The following is a 23657-nucleotide window of genomic DNA, read 5'->3' as shown; positions in this document are numbered from 1 at the left end:
ATAGTAATTATCATGACATAACATAAAACAAAAAGTGATTGAGATTACATTACATGAAGAACAACGTGATTGACATGACATTACATGAAGCACATTGTGATTATGATGCTATTACATGAAATACATAGTGATTGAGACTTACATTATTTTTTGTAAGTTGACTACTTCAGCACATTTGAGCCGCGTGTAATAAAATGTACGTCATGTAATAATACCATTGCGATACGACTGTTAATTGAATCATCCGGCATTGGCGCCACCTTATATCGCCTAAGCATTGGCTCCATCTCTTTTGGAAAAAATGGAACATTATCTACTTTGTTCGCAAAAAGCCAATATTTTTGTGCATGTAGCATCTAATGTATGCTGTACGCAATCGTTTGATGCCGTACGCGATATAATTGGATGGAAATTTTCTCGTGACACAGGAACAATTCATCAAACTGCTTTTTAAAACCTATAAAGGTTTTTAAGTGTTTTAATGGGTTGCGAATGTTTGTTTCTGTACATGATTGGATGAATTAATCTTCGCAGAATCGCGCTACATTGCCCGATTAAAACACATATTGCGAAATATGTTGAAGAAATAACATATAAAACCTAATCACCTTGTAAAATTATTAATGAAATTCAAAACACCCGGGCCTGAGCGCCACCTCGGAAGTTGCATTGGCCCATGTGATTAACGGTCATGTAAACAGAAGCAAACAAACCAACAGTCCCGTAAAAGAAGTATATAAAAATATTATTTTTGTATAGAATTTCTTAAAAGATTTACATAGATTTAAAACAATATCACAAACAAACTAAAACCAAACATTAAATGCCCACCTTATTGTTTGTACAAAGTTGAAAAAAGTACACTTAAAACATGGGAATTCTTTCACCTGTATAGCTTGCCAACAATAACTTGATAATTGTGAACGTTATTATCATTTTGAATTTTGTCCTACATTAATAATCGATTTTGTTTCACAATGGGTTTCAAAGAATAAACCAATTATAACACTTAGTAAATAGCATATATTCATATTTACTTAACCCTTTTCCACTCAGAGGCAAAGTGAAAATGGCTATGTTCTAACAGCACAAAACCAAAACAGCCTGCGAGTAACTCATTTACAGGTTTTATGCTGTTTGCTGCTGATCAGTATCTAAGGATTGGAATGAAGCCTTTAAAACATGAACCTACATGTGGTGAGAAGTCTTCAATTATATTTAACTTTCTAAGGGAACACAAATGCGTCAAAATACGAATCTAAGTGGTAAAGGGTTAAAAGCATTCTAGTATGAAGAAAACTTATGAACATATCAAAATGGCAAGTGGCAATTGTTAGTGTTTGCAAGCTATACTAGCAGTTTTATGAAATGCCTTTGATGGCATTTTCTAGACTACCTCCATATATCGCCATTATCAACATCAAACCGAAGCCAGTAAGGAGTCCTAGATTCTGCAGTATATATATGGTGAAGTGATTCATGTTCTTGTTATCTTCTACTTCCGTGGCAGCATTCATTTCCGGCAACTGAAATAAATGGACATTGATCCCATTATTAATGGAATAACGGACAAAAGGTCCAAGGACTAGGGATTGAAGGAGAATATTTTCCCTCACTATGGAATCATGGACAACATGACAAATGTCTACGGAATTCTAAAAAACTGATTCTGAAAGCACTTGACTATGAAATATCTGTCTCAAACTAAGATCGAAACTTTGGCGCAATAGCCCCCCCTAGTGTTAAAGTTGTGTTTTTACTTTTCTTAAGAATGCGATAAATAACAACATGCTAAGCACTTGGACTTGGAGCAGCAACTACGACCATTCTTAAGATTCGTTTTCAGTAATTGCATAAACCATTTAACCAATTGCATCATGAGGCTCCAATGGTTAAAGCTTTCTCATTTGTAATTTAGAGTACAGATGGAGAAAAACTATATAAGTCTGTACTACAACAGTTCCTATTTTAGAGGTTGCAAAAAACATTATATTACAGGAACCGTTTCATCCACCAATAATAATAAGTGAAGCTCAACGGAAACAACCAAACATTTATCATGACTATGAGAATAAAAGGAAGATACAACAAAATCAAGACAGCAACTACAAAAGTTGAATCAAATCTAAATCCCACCATATCGACCAGCGATATATACAGGAACATTCCGCCAGCAAATGCGAACACCCAGGTATGTGCAGCTGTGTTTTCACCGAGAAATATCCCCACAATGAGGCCAAGGTAACACATGCAGGCAGACATAAAATTGTACATCAGCGCCTTCTTCATCCTCATTCCAGCATTCAGCAGCACAGCAAAATCACCTACAACAATCACAATATTGATTATTTCTTTTAAAATAATTTTTTAACGACATATTCCAGTGAAAAATGAAAGTGGCTGCATTTTGTTTTTGCATTTTAGGTGCATGAAATAGGAACCAATTAGGTTTTTGTTTAATGTTGCATTATCTTTGGCTATATGACAACAAGAAATAAAACCCTCATGGTGTAATGCCTTCTAATCAGAGCTTTGAATGTTCAATTATAAGCCAAATAGCAATTAAATTGAGCAACAACAGTTTATCAAATACACCCGTCTGACAATCATGAACAATTTTATATAATTTTCAATAACTTGCTTAACCACATATTTTGTACCATCTAACTGCCAATCTTGATCTCAAAATGTAAAATTAATCCTAATGTAGATAATATATCATTTTATGTAATTCAATAAACAAACTAAATCCCAAACAGTTTTAAATCATCATACTTAACAAATTAGAACAGACTTTGTTTCAATCAATTAACTGGCAAACACAAGCTTACATCATGTTTGTTTATCACCTCGCTGGAAAACTTGAGCACATATTTAATGTCGATAATGCAATAAACAAACTAAAACTCAAACATTTTTAAATCATCCTTCAGAAAAAAACTTAAACAGATTTTGTTTCATCAATTAACTGGCAAACATAGGCTTACAGCATTTTTGTTAATAACCTCACTAGAAAACTTATGTACATTTTTAATTACCTCACTCGCAAACTTAAACACTTTATTTTCTAATTGGCAAACTTGAACCAATTGTTTATGAATACCAAACTTGATAAAAATAACACATTTTAAAAATCATGCTACGGACAAACTTTTCTTGAGCACACCTATTGTTTTAAATCATTGTGACACTTGAACTCAAACACGTTTTAATCACCCAATTCATGCGGCAACTCCTCGCAAAATATAGCAATCGAGACTGAAACACCGGCAAGTATGCTCTCCGTGAACGCAGCACCTATTGAAATGCCGTCAATGAAATTGTGGAGTGCGTCACCGAATATGATCATCCAGGCTACAGGCTGCACCTTTCTGTGGTTGTGGTGATGAGGCTTCCTGACATGGAGTGGCAAGTCCTCCTGAACAAAATAACAAGAGAATGGTTGTTCAGTAATTTTAGATATATGTTTATAAATCCCTTAAAAACTCAGAGACGCACTTTTAACAGGTTTGAAGTCGCTAAGAAAATCAAATTAAATTATTGACCTATGTTACTTGAATTCAGTTTTAAAGGCTTCATTTCAAACCCTAAGATACTTATGAGCAACAAACATCATATAACCTGACTGCGAGTAGCTCGCAGGCTGTTCTGGTTTTATGCTGGTTGCATGAGCCATTTCAAAATAGCTTCTGAGATCGAAAGGGTTAACCGTTTACCACTAAGATACGTATTTTGACGCATGTGTAGTCCCTTAGAAAGTTACATCTTACTAAATAAAGGTTTGAAAGGCTTCATTTTAAACCATTAGTTACTGATAAGCAGCAAACAGCATAAAACTTGAACAGACTGCGAGTAACTTGCAAGCTGTTCTGGTTCTATGCTGTTTGCACATAGCAATTTTCACTTTGCTTCTAAGTGGGGAAGAGTTAAGCAGTGAAAAAGGATTCATTTTCCAACATGTATACATGTTCAACAATCCGATCAAAGTCCCAACAACTTAACCAAAAATATAAGAATGTGTGTTAACAATGTTACTTTTTACAAATTAACCAGTTTGAGGACTTTATAAATATACTTGTTATATAAATCCAATTCATATTATATAAAACATAAGGTTGTAGTTGCATTTAAATAACATATAAGAAAAAGAAAACTCTCCTTTGAACGACATAATTGCTCTATTGAAAGGACCTGATACATAACCGCTTGATATCAAATAGGAGGTGATTGACATAACAAAAGTGTTGTTTTCCACTAGAAACCCTTTATGACAAGATTCAAATGTGTCATGTGAAGACTTCCTACATAAGTCAGAGAATATTCAATATAAAAAGTACATGTCAGCATTATCGTGTGAATCTCATGTCAATGTATCATGTTATTGTTATTAGCAACATAAAACACTGTTTTCCAATTGAAAAGACCTGTACTGTGTAGTTCCTATTTTAACAAAGCATAAACTGTATTGTTCAAATGCATGTAAAATCCAATTTAGAAAAGGTAAAAATGGAAATTGTAAAATAAGGTAAGATTGTTTATGCAGACAAAGCCAATAAGCTTATATGCCAATTTATGTTAAGAAGCATTGACTAACAAGTTGAAACAAGAAACCGTCGGAGACGGGTGATGCTCCCCAACGTTTTTTGTCACAATATTGCACTATATATTCAGATAAAAGGAAACGTCTTGAGGGGCATAACTTTGGATAAAATAATACGATTGATGGTTAAGCAACTTAAAAATGTCAAAGGGCCATAACTCTCTAAATAAATCATCTAACCAGAACCGACAAAAAATATGCGCATCTCCTCAAGGTAGTAAAGCTTCCCATAAAGCGTCATTGTATTCCAGTCAGTAGTTGGGGAGAAATAGCCCAGACAAGAATTGCACTATATGTACAGTTTATAGGAAATTTCAAAAGGCCATAACTCTATGAAAACTCATCCGACCATAACCGGCTGATAATATGCACATCTCCTGTTGGTAGTGAAGCTTCTCATTAAGTTTCATTGAATTCCCATAATAAGTTGCTGAGAAATAGCTCGGACAAAAATTGCACTATATGTACAATGGAAACTTTCAAAGGGCCATAACTCTGTGAAAAAATCTTCCGACGAGAACCGGCTTATAATATGCACATCCCCTCTTGTTAGTGAAGCTTCCCATAAAGTTTCATTGAATTCCAGTCATAAGTTGCTGAGAAATAGCCCGGACAAGAATTGCACTTTATGTACAGTTAATGGAAAATTTCAAAGGGCCATAACTCGATGAAATCATCCGATCAGAACAGGCTGATAATATGCACATCTCCTTTTGGTAGTGAAGCTTCCCATAAAGTGTATTTGAATTTCGGTCATTAGTTGCTGAGAACTAGCCCAGACAAGAATTGCACTATATGTACAGTTAATGGAAAATTTCAAAGGGCCATAACTCTGTGAAAAATCATCCGACCAGAACCGGCTGATAATATGCACATCTCCTCTTGGTAGTGAAGCTTCCCATAAAGTTTCATTGAATTCCGGTCATTAATTGCCGAGAAATAGCCCGGACAAAAATTAAGCACGGACGGACGGACACACGCACGGACAGATGAAGCGGCGACTATGTGCTACACCAACATTTTTTTGGGGGGGAGCATATTAAGTTGGGGGAGCATAATAAAAAGAAAGTCTATCGTCGATGGACATTTAAATGCACAAATCCAGTCTTAAGTTTATTTTTTCATCAATATTACTGAAACACATAGTGATAAGTACCCACACAAATTGTAGGTCGTATCCTGCAGCAAGTTGTGACAATAAAATTCTAAGTTGAAAAGGGGGAACCTTTGTAAGTTTGAGCGTAGGAGTACAAACGTCACACATCCCTAACTCATGCTATAAGCAACAGCACGTGCAAGTTGGAATGTTGTACATGACAAAGTTAAAGAGAACTTCTGCATACGAATTTGCGCCCAAAGATGCGGTCCATGGTGATACAAGTAATATCCTCTCTACATCGGGGTTATTTATCATCAAGGCAACACATATTTACTAGTATTTAACCAATATCCACTCAGAAGCAAAGTGAAAATGGCTATGTGCAAACAGATCAAAACCAGAACAGCCTGCTAGTTACTGGTAATAACTACTTTACTACTTTGTAACTACTTTAAAATATTGATTACATACATTGAGTATATATTTGGTTCTAATTAATTAAATAGCAGAAAATCGTACAGAGTTTATGCAGTAAGAATACTCTTCAACTGGAGAAGTAAATCCATTGCAGATTCATTATAAAAACATAAGTATATTATAAATCGGTTGGCTCGAATACCGGATGGCCGGAACTTTTATTGACGGTCGCGTCGAGCCATTGGGTTCGACTGTATAAGTGTATAATAACAAACGGACATTAAATAGCTCATACTTTTAAAACAAAAATGAATGTCTAAGATTTTAATTGTTGATAATGTCAAATATATTTATACAGTTCAAGTCCAATAGGTTAATGTTCAACCCTTGCTATTAGGAACTTAATATAATATTTCTGCAGAGTAAATGTAATAGCTGGATAAATATACTGTCGTTGTATAATACACAGTGCCCGCAAAAAAATGAAAACAAGTTGATTACCAGCTTGGTTGGAATGCATTTTTCATAAACAAAGAAACTAACGATATGTTGAAGAACAAACAGTAAACGTGTATCTTCAAGCTAATTCACATAGCCATATAAAAAAATACTGCCTCACCCACCTTCACCCTTGTTTTTCAACAGACTGGAACAATTTTCACAAATCTGCTGTGATATAAAAATAATTAATGTTCTGACCAAGTTTTATAGAGATTGGATACAACAAATATGACGTCTATGGCGTGTTAATAACCATTTACTACAGTCTTATACCGAAAACAGTCCACTCCTTAGCTGCAATGTTTTTCTTCATGCCGGAACCACTTTCAAACCAAGAGTTTCTAAGAACAAATGTTCTAACCAAGTATCGGACCCGCTCACTTGTGACCATATTTTGAGACAACCCGAACCATTTTCAAAATCAGCCAAGACATAATTAGAACAAATGTTCTTGCAAAGTTTCATGAAGATTGGACTAAAATGTGACTTCTAGAGAGTTAAAAACCTTTCATTATAGCACCTTGGCATAAATATTTTTCCACCAACTGGAAGCATTTTCTAACCATCCTGAGAAATCATTAGAACAAAATGTTCTGTCTAAGTCTGATAATGATTCAACTATAAATGTGACTTACAGAGTATAAACAAGCTTTTTCTTTTATTGGATAGACCAAGTTTCAGACCTCACTTAACCTGTTTTGAAACTCGGTCAAGATATAATTGGGACACATGTTCTGTTCAAGTTTCATGAAGATTGGACAATAAATGTGGCCTTTAGAGTTTTCATACGGCTTATATTGACCATGGACCACAGACAACACACACCACAAACGGCAGATAAAGAATGTCACAAAAGCTCAACATTAGTACATTATTCTCATGTGAACTAGAAATAACAATAACAAGAGGGCCTGAAGGCCCAAAGTCGCTAACCTGAGATACAAAGAAACGGACTGTTCTGTGCAGCCCAATATATCATAAGAACATTTTTTTTATCAAGTTTCAATAAGAGTGAACTCTAAACGGCCCCCTGGTGTTTTTCAACAGACTGGAACAATTTTCGAACTCGTCCAAGATCATTAAAACAAATCTTATGACTAAATTTCATGAAAATTGGACAAAACATGTGACTTTAAGAGTGCTAACAAGTTTTTATTATAGCAATATGAGGAAGTATGCCCCGCTGCCATTTTTTATCAACCAAGAAGTACCCGACTGTTGAACTCGGACCAAATTTCATGAAGTTCGCACAATAAATGTGTCCTCTAGAGTGTTAAAAATATTTTATTATAACCATAAATAACTATATAAGAACAATTGGCAGCTATGTTTTTCAAGCAACCGGAACCATTTTCGAACTCTTCGAAAATATCATTATCTTCTGACCAAGTTTTATGATGATTGGAAAATAAATGTGACCTCTAGATTATTCACAAGATTTTACAATAGCCATATGAGGAAAAATTCCCTGCCCTCTGGTTGCCATGTTTTTCAACCAACCAGAATCATTTTCGAACTAGTCCAAGATATTATTTGAAACAATCTTCTGACCAAAGTTCATTATGATCAAATGAAAAATGTGGCCTCAAGAGTGTTAAAAATGTTTTACTGTAGCCATATATAACACAACAAGGAAAAATGCCCCGCCCCATATCAGCCATGTTTTTCAAGCAACCGGAACCATTTTTTGACTCTTTTATCACATAATTGGGAAAATTCATTTGACCAAGTTTCCTGATGGTGGGACAATAAATGTTGCCTCTAGAGTGTAAACAATGTTTAACTAAAGCCATATAAAGGACAATTTCCCACTCCATGGTGGCCTTGTTTTTCAACAGACCAGAACCATTTTCAAACTAAAGCAAGATATTATTTACAAGAATTGCGACACCTTAAGTGTTTCGCTGGATTGAATGAGTAGGGAGATTAAATACACGTGTCTGCTTTCCAAAAGCAACGCCGGAAATCAAATAAAATATAAAACCGATTCTGTCTGTGCTTTTGATGATGGTAAGCATAATTCTCACAGAGATTTTATCCCAAAATACTATAAAAAAATCATGCATAATTGTACAATTCGATAGGAATAAAATAAAACAGTGTGGTTTAAAATAAGTTTCGATAACAATATTCGTTGCCATTCGAATAGCCTCCTCAAAAATTTCAACTTCATTTCCCATTACTATGATATTAAGTACATTCAAAGAGCAAACTACCGCAGTTTTTCGGAAATCATTGTTATAAGCCAAAGCACTATTGACTAACTTAACATATTTGTTCTGTATATACCGGATTCTTTGTGATTTAATCAAAACATCCTCATACCTTTGCATAAGATTTTTTTATTAAGTTACAATACCTTTAGCGCTTTTATTTTATATTACGATCAGTATGACATAATTCGTGTGACTACATTTCTGTGACGAAACACACTAAGTTTAATTTTCTGGAATTAAAGGACATGTCGAACGTGGTGATTTTGAACAGCAAATTTTATTTATTTAAAGCATCGAACAAAATGCAAAACCTATTTCAGAGTGTGTGTTTATCATGCAAAATTGTAAACTTCGACAGAAATTCAATACAACAATGTGGTTAAAATAAGTTTTGATCAAGAAATGGACATGATGGAAGAATAAAAAATTGAAGAGCATTTTGTTTAAAATTCAACTCTAATGTTATCAACATTGGATTAAAGTTGTCATCTTGATTGTTATAAACATTGGTTTGACGATGTCATGGAGGTAAGCGTGCCGTTTTCATACTAAATTACGTTGTTTTTTACAACTCTTGTTAAAGCTAAAATTGTGTCATCAACTTTTTTTACAAAACGGTTTCAGTTGCGATTGATATTTTAATTATCCCAATTGTGTGTAACGTTTATTAATAATAAGTTTCGATTATTGTGTTGGTTTCTTACTCACTTTTATGATGCTAATGATGTACACGATGCCACATTCTTAGTTGTACGTCATGACTATTACAACAACGATAAATTGTACACACGGCTGACATTTGTAATTATTATATTTAAACAGAATATTTTCTTCTTTGTATATTGAAATAATAACGCGTAACTCAGTTTCTTTGTTGCGCAACAAGATGGCGGTTAGCTAGCGCTTTTCATGACGAGACATCACAATGTTTATGTTCGCGCGTGGTGTTTCCCAGATATGATGAAATGCCATCGAGTAGATCATATATATGCCAATTTCAGCAATAGTTATGGTTCAGTTTTCCCCATAAACAGTCGTCCAATATATCACTCATTCCATTCCCCCCTGGCAGCAATGTTTTTCAACAAACTTGAACATGTTCAAGGTCTCATTGGGACAAATCTTCTGACTCGATTTTATGAAGATCGACAATAAATGTTGCCTCTATAGTGTTAACAAGGTTTTACAATAGCTATATACAGCCACATAATGAAAAATTCCCGCGGCAATATTTGTCAAGAATCTAGGGTCATTTTCGTCTATTTTCGAACTAGTCCAAGATATAATTGTGACAAATCTTCTTTGCAAGTTTCATGAAGATAGGACAATAAATGCGGTCTTAATAGTGTTATCACGGTTTAACTAATATGGACATATAAGGATAATTGCCCTGCTCACTAACGGCCATGTTTTTTAACCAACTAGAACAATTTTTGAACTCGTCCAAGATAAATTGGCACAAATCTTCGATCCTAATTTCATGATGATCGGACATTCAAAGGTGGTCTTTGGAGTGTTAACAAGGTAAATAATGACGCTGCAAGATGCACAATGCACGACAGACAAAAGGCGATAACAAAAGCTCACCATGAGCACGAGCACATTGCGCTCAGGTGAGTTAAAAACATACACAATTTAAGACACTTGATCCAATACCTGTGTATTTTCGTCCCGCACCTGGTCTATTTCTCTCATAGAAATGCGTGAAGTCCCTGTACTGTCTTTGTCCGAGCCAGATGAATCATTTTCGCCGCACGGTGAAAGATGAGGAAGACCATCAACGTTTTTATTCAGCAGCGGGTCTCTCGTTTGAGGAAACGATGAGAAGTCCATTGCCGCACCCGTATTTCGTGTTCTGTCGTTGTTCTTCTTAAAGTTTGATATAAACATAACATAAAGAATAGCAAGTTAATACCAGAAAACTCGAAAGTTTTTTAAATGGTACACGTAAACATCATCCTATTGATTACACTTCTGTACTTACCAATAAAAAATAACATTTCGACAATGTGGAAAATGATGTTTAAAAAAGCATAAACATTGACAAATAACCGTCAATGTCCTTTCATTAAAATGTATTTGTTTTATTCGTTTCTTCTCAGACGGCTTATGGAAACTTGCTCAGTGACAGCGAACTTTGATCATTCCAAACTTAGAACATTGATACAACAAAAAAATCATTAAACCACAACAAAATTGTAAATTAAATTGTTCAACGTTCTTTGGAGCAATAGAGCGGAAAAAGGTTGATTTAAAAATTAATAAAGTAAAGGTGAGCAAAGAATAGAATACATATTTTTGTCTATACTATATATATGAGCGGATCGCCGTATCTGTAACCGCACTGTATAGGAAAAAAATGATAATAACCCACATTGCGTTTCCTCATATATCCCGTCTTTATACAGTACGTTAAACCATTTTAAAATGTCAGGTCCAAAATCGAACCATGCCAAAGTCCGATCAACAAACTCCCATGACAGTGAGTCGAATGCCTTTTCACAATCTATTAGCAGACCCGGGATATTGTTTTCCGCTGTGTAATTAAGAATATCGTAAATACGTTTTTTGTTCTCTCCTTTGAACCTACCCATGCTGAATCCAGTTTCATCGTTGCTTATCAGTTTATCTATGTATAGCTTTATCTTGTTCGCAAAGCATCCGTAACACATTTTATATGCGGTATTTAGTAAAGATATAAGGCACCAGTTCTGCAAAAATTGTCTAGGTTTGTCACCTTTTGGTATGCAGGCAATTATGCTTTGTGTTTGAGTAAATGATAACTTTTCACTTATAAAAGCATGATTAGGAGCTTTGCAAGCAAAAGTACCCAATTTTGGCCAAATCTTTAAAGAAGTCAATTGTAAAACCAAATGAACTTGGGCTTTTATTGTTTGACATGTTTTTTAGCACAGTCGGAGCCTCATTAAGTGGCATTGGCCCGTCTAGACAATTTGAATGTACCCTTAAAAAGTGTGGGTATTTCTATTTCATTAACATTACTATTTAAATCATTATCATGTACGTTTACATTTTGAGACTGGTATAGTTTTTTTTATAGAATGAGGCAGTCTCTTTCAAAATGTCAGATTGTTATCTTTTACCATTCCTTTTTCATTAATTTTGTTATAGTTTTTGTCTTTTACTTGTATTTTTCAAGGTTACGAAATAGTCTCGAGGGTTTTTCACCAGTTTGAATCCATTCGACTCTGGACCTAATAACCCTTTTAATCTTTCATAATATATATTTTTTAGTTCAGCTTTTAAATTATTGATATTTTGAACATTTTCATCAGTGAGATTTGTTTCTAGGTTTTTGATTTCGAGTTTAAGGTGCTGTTCACCATTGTTCGTAAATTGCTTCTTATATGAACTGTATTGTATAGCTTTTCCATATGGTATAAATGTGAGTTGTCGAGAAAAAGTTTATAGTCAATCGTGAATTGTATATCTTGATCTTTAAATTCAGAAACTTGAACATGTTCTTAATTAAAATGTAGTAAAGAGTATATGGACATTACGTGGTTTACATAGCAGTTCGACATATCAAGCGACATCTATGTACAAATGCCTTTTAAAGTGTAAGCTATTCGTAAACAAAATATTTCCCCATTAGTCATAAAACTTTCAAAAAAGTCCCCGGTCCTAGCTATATATATATGCAGAATCGTAAGAAAACGTGTTTTTATTGAGGATATCACTGAAAATCCGGCTGAAATCGGTGAAAACAAACAATATAGCGATTTTTATTTTGGGGTTGAGTACGGTAAAAAAACGACCTAGTAATTATTAATTATGAATCGACACGTTAATTAAAACCTACACACACAACATTGCGGATACGGGCAAATTTAGCGGAGAGAAGGTAAGAACAAATGCTAAATCTATGTATTTATCGTCCATCCCGTACATAAATGAAAAGGTAGCGGCTGACTAGCCGCTAGGTAGCGGCTACCTAGCCCCTACCTAAAAAGGTAGCCGAAATGGGTATCCAGGAGGTAGCGAAAGTCAGCCATAAGCGGCTAGGTTACGGCTGAGTAGCCAAAACCTATAGCCGGTACTGGCTCACATAGCCGCTAGCGGCTACTGTACCCAAAAGGTAGCCAGAAACAGAACACGTGAAATATTTTTATTAATTTAACAAATTGTCAGCCGCTAGCGAAAAATGTAGCCAACAAAGTAGCCGAAAACAAACCTTTGGTACAATAACCTATATTAAATAAACAGTCGCTAGCGGACACTGTTGCCAAAAAGTAGCCGAAAATCAAACATGTGTAGAATAATTATATTAAATGAACAAAGTGTCAGACACTGGTGACAACTGTAGTTAAAATAGTTGTGACAATGCATTACAAATATATTTACACTTATTGTTTAATTCAATCCATTAATTGATCTTATGTTTGCAAATTTTGCTCCTTTTTAGTATAATATTTCATTATTACAAACTGACTGTAACGTTTTAAAAAATCAGATTTGGTTGTTTTCATCATTTTACAGGTTTTCTTTAAAATCCACACAGCACTGTTTCATGTTTTAATATCATCAATAATCAATTTCTCTGCATGCTAAACTTAAATGAAATTTCATTATAGCAGTTGTAATTTCTGGAAATAAAAGACACAACGTAAAAATATATTCTCTGATGAAAACAAAGACCAAGGGCGATAATTATGCCAGAAATTCGTACAACTTAAATTCCTTTCTTCATATCTTTCTACACATTAAGGTTGTTAAGATTGCATAACTTTGATTGAGATTTATCAGGTAGTTAAAGGGAAATTACAAACAAAGAATTTTGGAACTAAATATATATTGGAATACCAGACAAAAGGCTTTCATTCTGCCAAAATTGTAGCCAATGAACGTGTCTTTACATTCATCTACACATTGAGGACACTCATCCGTGAACGTTTGATCAAGATCCACCTAGTCATCAATAAGGAGTTAAAACAACAGCTTCATAGAACTCTGTATTATATGTTGGAAAAACAGACAAAGGACCATATATCTGCCAAAAGTAGTCTCAGCCCAAAATGCTTTCTTTATGATCATCTAACAAACAGGTTATTCAGGCCAAAGGAAAAAAAATTTGTTTATTTCTCGGGTCAACATCATCATTCCCCCACTCAATTCAAATGTATGTGTCATATCTTTTTTCATCTCCACTTCTCTTTCTCTTTTCTATTTTCTATGTAAAGTTTAACACCCTGTCACAATTGTTAATATCTCTTTGTAAAAGATGCATTGTCACTGTATACTCATGTGTCACTATATATGTGATTTGAGCTTAATAAAGGTTATGTTGTTGTTGTTGTATCTAAAAATTAATTGTAACTACACCCAGTGGGCATCAAACGTTTTACGAACGTTGCTGAAACGTAATATTTAGGTTGCAACGTCGGCAACCATTACCGAACATTACCATAACGTTGAATGCATACAAAACATTACCAGGACGTTTCATCATAACGTAGCAAGGACATTTCAGAAACTCTGCATTCTGGTCGCGATATTAGTAACCACTTCCGAACGTTTCTGTAACGTTACAAGCGAAACGTCGGTCGAACGTTTGAGAAGGATGTTGAAACAACGTTGCTACTAGGTAATTGTGCACTCTTTTAGCGTCTGCAGTTTTTTTCTGCAGTTTTCTCCCTTGAATTCAGTATCGCCGCTAGTTTGTTTCCCTTGTATTCAGTATCGCCGCTAGGTGGAATGTATACTTTTTTCTAATAATTATTTTGCTTGTAGGATAATATAAACATTTGTTAACTATCGATCTGTGAATTTTTAACGACACAATATTAAAATGAAATAAATAAATTAATTCTTCAATGCATATTTTGTCTTGCTTATTGTGTGTTATTGTAACATATTTTTATCAATATATTACAATTTAACACATATACAAATCGTATAATCTCGCTTCAAACTTAAAGATGCTTAAGATGAACTTTTACTCAAAATCGCTGGATAACATAAATTATTTAAGTTTAAGTTAAAACAATTTGCCGAAACTTTTAATTGTCGCGGTGGTGAAGTGGATACCTCATCCGCCTAGCGATCGGGAGTTGGTGGGTTCGATTCCTACTTGGGGAGCATTCTCATTAAACGCTCGACATTGTCCATGTCCATATAAAGCTCAAAAGAGCTGTTCGCAGTGAAAATGTGTTTTGTTTTTACATAAATATATATATTAATTTTTGCAACGTTTAAACGTAGCCAGAAAAGGTAGCCGCTACGTAGTCAGAACAGGTAGCCGAAAGGAAGCCAGAAAAGGCAACCGCTCTATAGCCGCCACTAAGTAGCCGGAAAACTAATTTCCATGTGAAATACTACCCAGCGGCTAGTCAGCCGCTACAGGTAGCGACTGAGTAGCCGCTATGTTGCAGCTAGATAGCCGCTATAGGTAGCCAGAGGCCTTAGATTTCTGTACATATGCTAATAATGCTTAGCGAAATCTAAATATCGATATAATTTGCATAACTCGCGACGCTGCAATGATTGTTGCCTATTGCATGTATTTATGATCATTTATATATTATTTTGTCAATTCAAAACCGATTTTGACCAGGTTTTTGATGTCAACCTCAATACAAATATGTTTCATGAATTTACGTACAGTGTATTTCTCGTTTTACGATTTGTATGCAAAACAGCGATCTTTTCCCCGAACTGTTACTTTAAAGCCGGTTCCTGATATCGTGTTGACGAGGTATAAAACAACACTTTCATGTTGATTTTTCTCTTGATATATTTATAAAACGATTTAATTATGTTAAAATGATTTCACAAAAATAAGCATGCACATTAAGGAGAACTTAAGAAGACCCGTGATACAATTCATCTTTGTTTGCAATTGATTGCTCAAATCTGGTCTAAAATATTGCTGTTTTATTTTTGTAGTTTTTTTAAAGAAAAAAAGTGTATGCCATATTACAATTAAAATAAGCTTAATGTAATTAAGTTACACCGGTAATATGAATGTATAAATATTGATTTTGCAATTATACTCTATGTCAATACAATAAACAATTAAGTTGTTAAAGGAAAAACAATTGTTATTGTTTTTTCCTGTCTGGTTGGTAAGTTTCACAAATTCAAAGAACGCTTAACATGTAATAACATTTATAAGGCCTTAAGGGACTGTCAACCACGACGACGAAGAAAAGAAGAGTTCTAAAATACCGTATTTTTTACAATTATTAGTTTATATTGATTAAAATATCAAGACTGGTATATTACATTACTTGAAAAAAGTTCCTATTTTTATTATATTCGGTAATAAAATTTCGCGATGTGAAATCGAAAGTACATCGCGAAAATAGGTGACATAACGGTATACACACTATCAATAGCGCTAGTAGATTGATCATTATATATATAAAATATATACAATTCACTACGGATGCACAATTTGCATTCCTGGGTTTACCACGTGACGATGATGATCAATCTACTGGCGTTATGTATAGCTAACTGGTAGTTCTTCGTCGTCGTGGTTGACAGTCCCTTTAGAGAATAGTTAACATTTGAACTACCATAAAGCCGCAGTAATAATAATATATCAATGTTGTTGTTTTCACTTTGAAACAAGAAGTTCATACAAACACAAAGTGAAAAATATGTTTTTTTCTATCAACATTGACATTTCATCACATTTTTTTTTCATTTTTCTATAAAAAAGATAAGCTTTTTATGATGGTATGAAAGAAAAAAATGAGCAAGGCCATATTAGTGTCCATTTTAAATGGGAAGTTGGTACTTAAAAATTACAGTAACTGGTTATGGATTGTTGAAGATAAGTAACTAAATGAATTATTTGGTGACTCATAAATGATGTTTATCATGTGTTGCATTTTGTTTTGCAATAAAGAAAAAAAAGAAGTGTGTGCAAACACATTTTTGTAGATCGAAAACTACATCAGTAAGGCCCTCAATTGTTAAATTCTATAATTCTATAATACAATGGGGTGGAGCAAAAAAACAACCCCAAATGAACCCTATATTATCATTATCATTATTTATTCATTTTGTTGTTGTTTTTTTTTTTTGGGGGGGGGAGTTCCTGCTTTTTAGTATTACCTCTCTCCATTCTGTTATCATTTTTAGGATTCGCTCAATGTTGAAGAAGGCGAAGATTCCGCTTATCACGACCAAACTCTTCCACACATAGCTGTTGATGTCAAGCTCTTGCTCTGTAAGCTCCAAAGCCTGATGTGAATACGGAGGAATATAAGTACTTAACATACATGGGCCGTGCTCTGTGAAAAAAGGGTTTAATGCATGTGCGTAAAGTGTCGCCCCAGAAAAGCCTGTTCAGTCAGCACTGGCTAATCAAGGACGACACTTTACGCTTTTATGATATTTATCTTTTCAAGAAAGTCTCTTCTTTGCAAAAATCAAGTTTATAGCACAGGCTAATCTGGGACGACACTTTACACGCATGCATTAAACCTCTTGTTCACAGATAACGGCCCATATGTTTATGCAGTGGAAAAACAGACAAATTACATGTAAGGTGATTCAAATGTAAAAGACTGAGCGAGATCAATAATGTATTTAAGGAGGAGTTGATAAGACAACATTTTGAGTCAGTTGAAATCATTATAATTTGAACAACAATTATTCGTTTGTCATCAGGTTTTGTTGAGTTCGTTGGTAGATCCATCTATTACTTCAATATCCTATTGACGTCCCATGTTTAATTTTCTATAGCCCGAAATACCGCAGACAAGCAGTACATTTATAAAACGTAATATACATATTTGTCCTGCATGGTTTACTTCACTTACTTTGCGGCTGACAGTGCATAATACGTATTCATTGTCATTCTTGTAAAATGCTTATCCAATAAAGCTCAAGCAATTAAGTTATCCCTTTACCACTTAGATACGTATTTTGACGCAATTGTATTCCACAAGAATGTTAAATTTAATTAAATACCTTTATTACTAAATTTAAGGTGTAAAGGCTTCATTTTCAACCCTTACATACTGATGAGCCGCAAACACCATAACACCTGAAAAGACTGCAAATTACTCGCATGCTGTTCAGTGGTGGTATTCCAGAAACATCTTAAGTCATTTCTTAAATAATTTTACTTAAGTTCAAAATTACAATCTTTTGTATTTCGTTACTAAATAAGGAAACACATGTTTTTTGGTATTCCTTAAATAACATTGGCATAATGATGTTATTTGAATGTATATCTTGATGCGACTCTATTGCAATATGAAATGAAACACTTAAGAAAATTTCCCAATTTAAGGATAAGAATAAAATATAACTTAAGATGCTTCTGGAATACGACCCCTGGTTTCATGTTGTTTGCGCATGGCCATTTTCACTTTGGTTCTAAGTGAGCAAGGGTTAACTTTGTTTAAGTAGATTGGTCAGAATCAGCTCTAATTATTAACATTCTTCATGCTTAGTGCATGTTTTGCATGTTTCATGGAAGTGGTATTTTTATATATCACCTTGCAGCGGAAAATAATATAACAAATGACAACATTTGGTTAAAAACCTGATTGATGTGTTTCTGGGCTTGGATTAGAGAGACACATGAAACATACTGGTTGTTTTTTCTTAACAATGAATTAGTTAATTGACATTTGATAAACAGCGTCCACCTTATTTAGCGACTCCCCCAGCCTGGTTGATCGCGAACACCTGTTATTGCAAAAATCATCAACATCAACGCTAATTCCTTTCATGTTCATGCTGCCAATTTGTATGCTAGTGCAGTATTTATTCTACAGTGTGAAAACATAAAGAGAATAACAGATTACTGCCTGATATTTTTTGTAATATACTAGTATCAGGCAAATCTTAAAATAATATAACTGCGAGACTTTCCGAGCCGTTATTTTATTCGTGCCGAGCCTGATATATTACAAAAAGATCAGATGTAACCTGTTCGACAGTTGATCATACCTCTACGTCCACGATTTTAAAACAATAATGAAAAAAATCACTAAGAAGCTTCATTTGTAGCGGGAAAGAATATGATTTTTGTCGTTTGGCGTGTTAATAATGACGTCATGAGCACTCGCGCTTTATATTTGTAAAATATTATTTGCTGTTTGTGTTGCATTTTGTGTTTAAAATATATTACATCTAGGTATAAAATTGTTTGTTTTGTTGAATCTGATTCGATTTTACTAAAAATGATTACTTTATAGTTTATTCCGAGTAATATGACCTACCTCATATCATTGACTGATATAAGAACTTCCTGTTGAACTGATAAAAAAAGATATATCATTCAACGTTATATCAGGCAGATTTTAATGCAGCGGTATAATAAATAGAGGATATTTGTTCATGTCAGTGTAAGATCGTTTGTTATTTCACGAGTGATCATAGAAAATATATTTTCACGAGTGGCGCAGTCACAGGTGAAAGAGTAATGTTTCTATGATCACGAGTGAAATAACAAACGATCTTACATTGACATTAACAAATTTATTGTTTCTTTTATGCCCTTTTTCAAGAAAATAATTAACAGCTGTTTCACTTTCGCTGAAAATTAACCCTTTCTTCCAATGCGTGCCTCAAAGTATTTCAATACACAAAATGACGTCGTTAGTGTTTGTAATACCAGCGAAATTCTCAAGTTAAACTAACTCTTTTACATTGTAAATAAACAGTGAAAAAAAGCTTAAAATGAAAAGAAAATTTGTTGGATTCGGTGGAATGTCGATTTAAACAAGCAAGTGCTTGTTAAGTGGGTCAAACAAGGGCACTAAATCTTGATATGATCTAAAAACAGAAACAGTAGTTCCGAAAATGTGTTATTTTCACCGGTGAAAAACACAATGTGTTTATTTTCACTGCTGTTTTTTCACTGCAGAAATGTCATATTTCATCATTAGGAATAATAGAAATGGTAATAATTGTGCAAGAAATTATTTTTGTACGACCATCTACACATTATTGCCATAAAGCTGAGAAAGCACAAGAGATCCACCCAGTTATTTTAGAGACTTTAAATACAACAACTTTGGCACATAGAGACGTATGTCCGTAAAGACGGAGGGATGGTCTGACAAGTGCATGGCCGATTGCACAGTATATATTCAGAACACGAAAACTATTTATATATAACCTTCTCTCTCTTACGATGACAGAAACTGTGAAATTTAGATCACAGAAGATCTATATTTGTATGAGTAATTGTGCCACTTTCAAAATACATGCTATCTTCTCTTGACAGTCTTGTGATTGACTTTGACTACAAAAGCTGCACTTACACGGCCATATTCTCATCTTCAAAGAAATTGAGAGAGTTCCCTTACCTCAGGTATGAGGAACAGTAGGCTGCTGCCTGCCAAGGTCCCCACTGCTAGACCCACCATGTATATAAGCACCTTCTTGTACATGTCACCGTTGATGAACGGAAGGGCGATAACACCACCGAGTGCACAAATGTTGATCACCGTCGTACACAAGATGCCAAATCCCCAGGCTATAAATTGAAGCTGGTGTTAAAAATAATCCTCATTTCAGATCAGAAAACATTTGTTACAAGAACATCATTCACGAAATGTTAATGCTGTCCACGTAAGAACAGCATTCACAAAATGATAATGCTGTCCAAGTAAGAACCGCATTCACACAATGTTAATGCTGTCAAAGTAAGAACAGCATTCACAAAATGTTGATGCTGTCCAGGTAAGAACATCATTCACAAAATGTTAATGCTGTCCAAGTAAAAACAGCATTCACAAAATGGTAATGCTGTCCAAAAAGGAACAGCATTCACAAAATGTTAATGCTGTCCATGTGAGAACAGCATTCACACAAGGGACAAAATTGTCACAAAACCAGGTTTTCATTGTGAAAAAAAACGGATAAAGGGAGACAACTCAAACTGAACTTTTGAAATGAACAAACAAAATTAACCCCCTTTGTAAGTTTGTTTTAAAATAAATCTATTTTTAGTCGTGGCGACCTTGACATTGGAGATATTGACGTGATTCTTTCGTGCGACACACCGTCCCATGATGGTGAACAAATGTGCCAAATGATTTTAAAATCTCATAATGAATGACATAGTTATAGCCCAGACAAGCTCATTTATGGCTATTTTTTACCTTTGAACTCAAAGTGTGACCTTGACCTTGGAGATATTGACGTAATTTTTTCGCGCGACACACCGTCTAATGATGGTTAACAAATCTGCCAAATGATTTTAAAATCTCACAATGAACGACAAAGTTATGGCCCGGACAAGCTTGTTCCGCCCGCCCGCCAGCCCGCCAGCCAGCCCGCCAGCCCGCCAGCCAGCCAGCCCGCCAGCCCGCCCGCATTCGCCAATCTAATAACCAGTTTTTTCCTTCGGAAAACCTGGTTAAAAATGTTAATGCTGTCAAAGTAAGAACAGGATCTCCCTAAGTTTCATCCACTTGGCTTTATTATTTTAGTTATGGAAGGATTAAGATTTTATTAAGTTATTTAGTATTTCTGTATCATCACACCAAGTTTCATCATCCTGGCTTAAGTACTTTTTTGTGATGTCACAGGATCAGGATTAAAGTATGTAACCATAGCAACAAAAATGTTTTTCAGACAAACAAACTGAAAAGAGTTTGCAATCTTTGTTCTTTTTTTAAATTAAGCAAAACTCAAATCTTAAAGTAAGTTTTATAGTAAACAAAAAGTGGTCTTGAAACTTTAAAAAAAACATTTATAACAGCAATATCGCACATTAGTCTACATTTTTGTTTTTTATGTCAGGGACAATGAGACAGGAATTTAAGAAGTCATCAACATCTTAATAATGAACATTGCGTTTTTCACAAATATGTATTTATTGCAATTTTATCGAGATTTAACGATTTTGTCAAATATTTATATATTTATACAAAATGTGTAAAAAACATATTATACATATATTTCAATATAAATTAAATTAAAAGTTAAGAAGAACATGTTTGAAAAATGCGAAATAAGCCAGATATTTAATTCTGAAATCGAAAAAGGCGGTACAGTCGAATTCGCCGGCATGTATATCATGCATGAACGATGTGATCATAATTTAGATTTGGTGCAAATACGTGTATACGACACACAGACACAATTTTGTTAATGGATCATTTTAACGAATATCTTCGTCACAACCGGCTCGGGGCGCTAATTTGTCTGTGCTGCATTTAAGGAAATTCGTCTTCATGTATATTTTGTCTTGCCTATTTTATGTTTTTGTAATATATTTGTATCAATATATTACACTTTAACACATATAAAAATCATATAATCTCGCTTTAACATATCAACTATATTTTCCTTTCTTCTGTGGAAAAATTAAAATTAGGACAATTGAAACAAAATTACATACTATAAAACCTCACTAATTTATAGTCACCATTTTTAAATATCTAGATGTTGTCAAATATTCCTATTGTAAACACTTTGTATGTATGATCATGACATTAAATTCTTGTGAGCTTAAAATTCAATCATAACTTGAATTTAATTGAAAGATAAGACAGGTCCATTGACCCTGAATAACCACCTTCAGCCTGTGATGGACGCTGGTGTTTTTCATAAGTCGCACATTCGCTGTTCTCCAGGGTGTGCAGCAAGATGGTGCTCAGGGTGGCAACTTCAGCCCCTGTGTTGTTCCTGGACAGTCCAGACAGCTCATACACATCCTTAGGATTCAGGCACTGTTGGAACATTGAAATTATGTCTGTTAAAAAATGTCTATTGATATCTCATATTATTTTAAGGATAAAGCTCTGAAAAGCTTGTGACAATAGATGGACGGATTGATAGATGGACGGACGGATTGACGGTTTGACAGACAATGCCACTTTTATACATGCAGATGCTAGTAATTAAATTAGCAACCTGCAAAATAGTCCGATAGAACAGCTCACAAACAATTCAGAAATTTCAAGAAAGTCAATAAGTCTCTGATTGTTTTATATTTCTGTTAACTCTTTTACCATGTTAGACTGTCTATCAGACAAGTTGAAAAGCAGTACAAAAAGAACTTGTACTATGCTTTGTTTACCAAACATATCAAATCAATATTGATGTAATTTGTATTAACTATATTGGAAACTGTGTCATAAAGTCTTCTAATTGCATACATTTTTGTTAGACATTGAAATATAAAAATAGTAAAATGTAAAGAACTTTCTAAAGTTTAATTAAGATTCCTTAAAAAATAAGCCCTAAGCATTTTACTAAGTGGTTCCGTGAATGACTTTGTAGTTGCAAAAATCCAACCCCAGCTACATGTATTAATCTTGCTGTCACTTAAAGTATGTGCGCATAAAAGCTCAAATAATTCAAGAAAAACTGATTTGGATCAATTTTCGTACCACTTTGGATATATTTAAATTCAAGAGTAATTTATTTAGCAAATTCCGGATCGCAAACATTCGTACAGTCATAAATTTGTGTACGTAATGATTTTAAAGTTGAACTTTAATATGATGTTAAATATACTCATGGTCATCAATTCCTCTAATAATGGAAGTGTGAAAGGAGTGAAAATTAAAATTGCAAAAAAGTAATAATTAAACAATAGTCTTTAGTTCAAACCTTATCCAGTAGACACTTCTCGTCCAACACTGGCGGCAATGTTGAGGTGTTGTAGCACACTTTTACAGACTCTTCGGACATTTTGATGGCATGCTTTTGAAAGTAGGCATCAAGATGGCTTATCGTTATATCATATCCATCGCCAATATTGTCTCGTATATTCGCAACAAAAAATTGTCTTATAAGTTGTAAATCATGTTCTATGGATTGACCATTCGAAAATGTCCACAAAATACAAACAAAAAGAACCAAACTCTTCAAAGTA

At 34.1% G+C, this 23657-nt stretch overlaps 1 protein-coding gene across 1 annotated transcript; it reads right to left on the bottom strand.

Annotated features, from left to right (window-relative positions):
• Positions 1-884: 884 nt before the first annotated feature.
• Positions 885-23473, bottom strand: LOC127878843 (metal cation symporter ZIP14-like). Its single transcript, XM_052425366.1, has 9 exons — positions 23393-23473; positions 22353-22506; positions 20134-20303; positions 16919-17047; positions 13658-13762; positions 10490-10702; positions 3217-3418; positions 2137-2324; positions 885-1526 (listed from the first exon to the last, which is right to left on the bottom strand). Exons 1-9 carry the CDS (start codon positions 23471-23473, stop codon positions 1362-1364), a joined length of 1407 nt encoding a protein of 468 aa, XP_052281326.1. The 3' UTR covers positions 885-1361.
• Positions 23474-23657: the final 184 nt, after the last annotated feature.

The sequence above is a fragment of the Dreissena polymorpha genome, chromosome 4, assembly GCF_020536995.1.
Source record: "Dreissena polymorpha isolate Duluth1 chromosome 4, UMN_Dpol_1.0, whole genome shotgun sequence".
Taxonomy (NCBI): domain Eukaryota; kingdom Metazoa; phylum Mollusca; class Bivalvia; order Myida; family Dreissenidae; genus Dreissena; species Dreissena polymorpha.
Note: the sequence above shows the minus strand (reverse complement) of the source record. Positions and strands in the feature narration are given on the sequence as shown.

Bases quoted from the DNA above. Each gene is read 5' to 3' on its own strand.
- LOC127878843 (XM_052425366.1), bottom strand. From the start codon at position 23,473: ATGTCCGAAGAGTCTGTAAAAGTGTGCTACAACACCTCAACATTGCCG. The intron at 3,419-10,489 runs GTATTGGATCAA...TATTTTGTTCAG, and splicing joins TGCGGGACGAAAATACACAG to GAGGACTTGCCACTCCATGT. The intron at 2,325-3,216 runs GTGATTAAAACG...TGATTGTTGTAG, and splicing joins GGAGTTGCCGCATGAATTGG to GTGATTTTGCTGTGCTGCTG.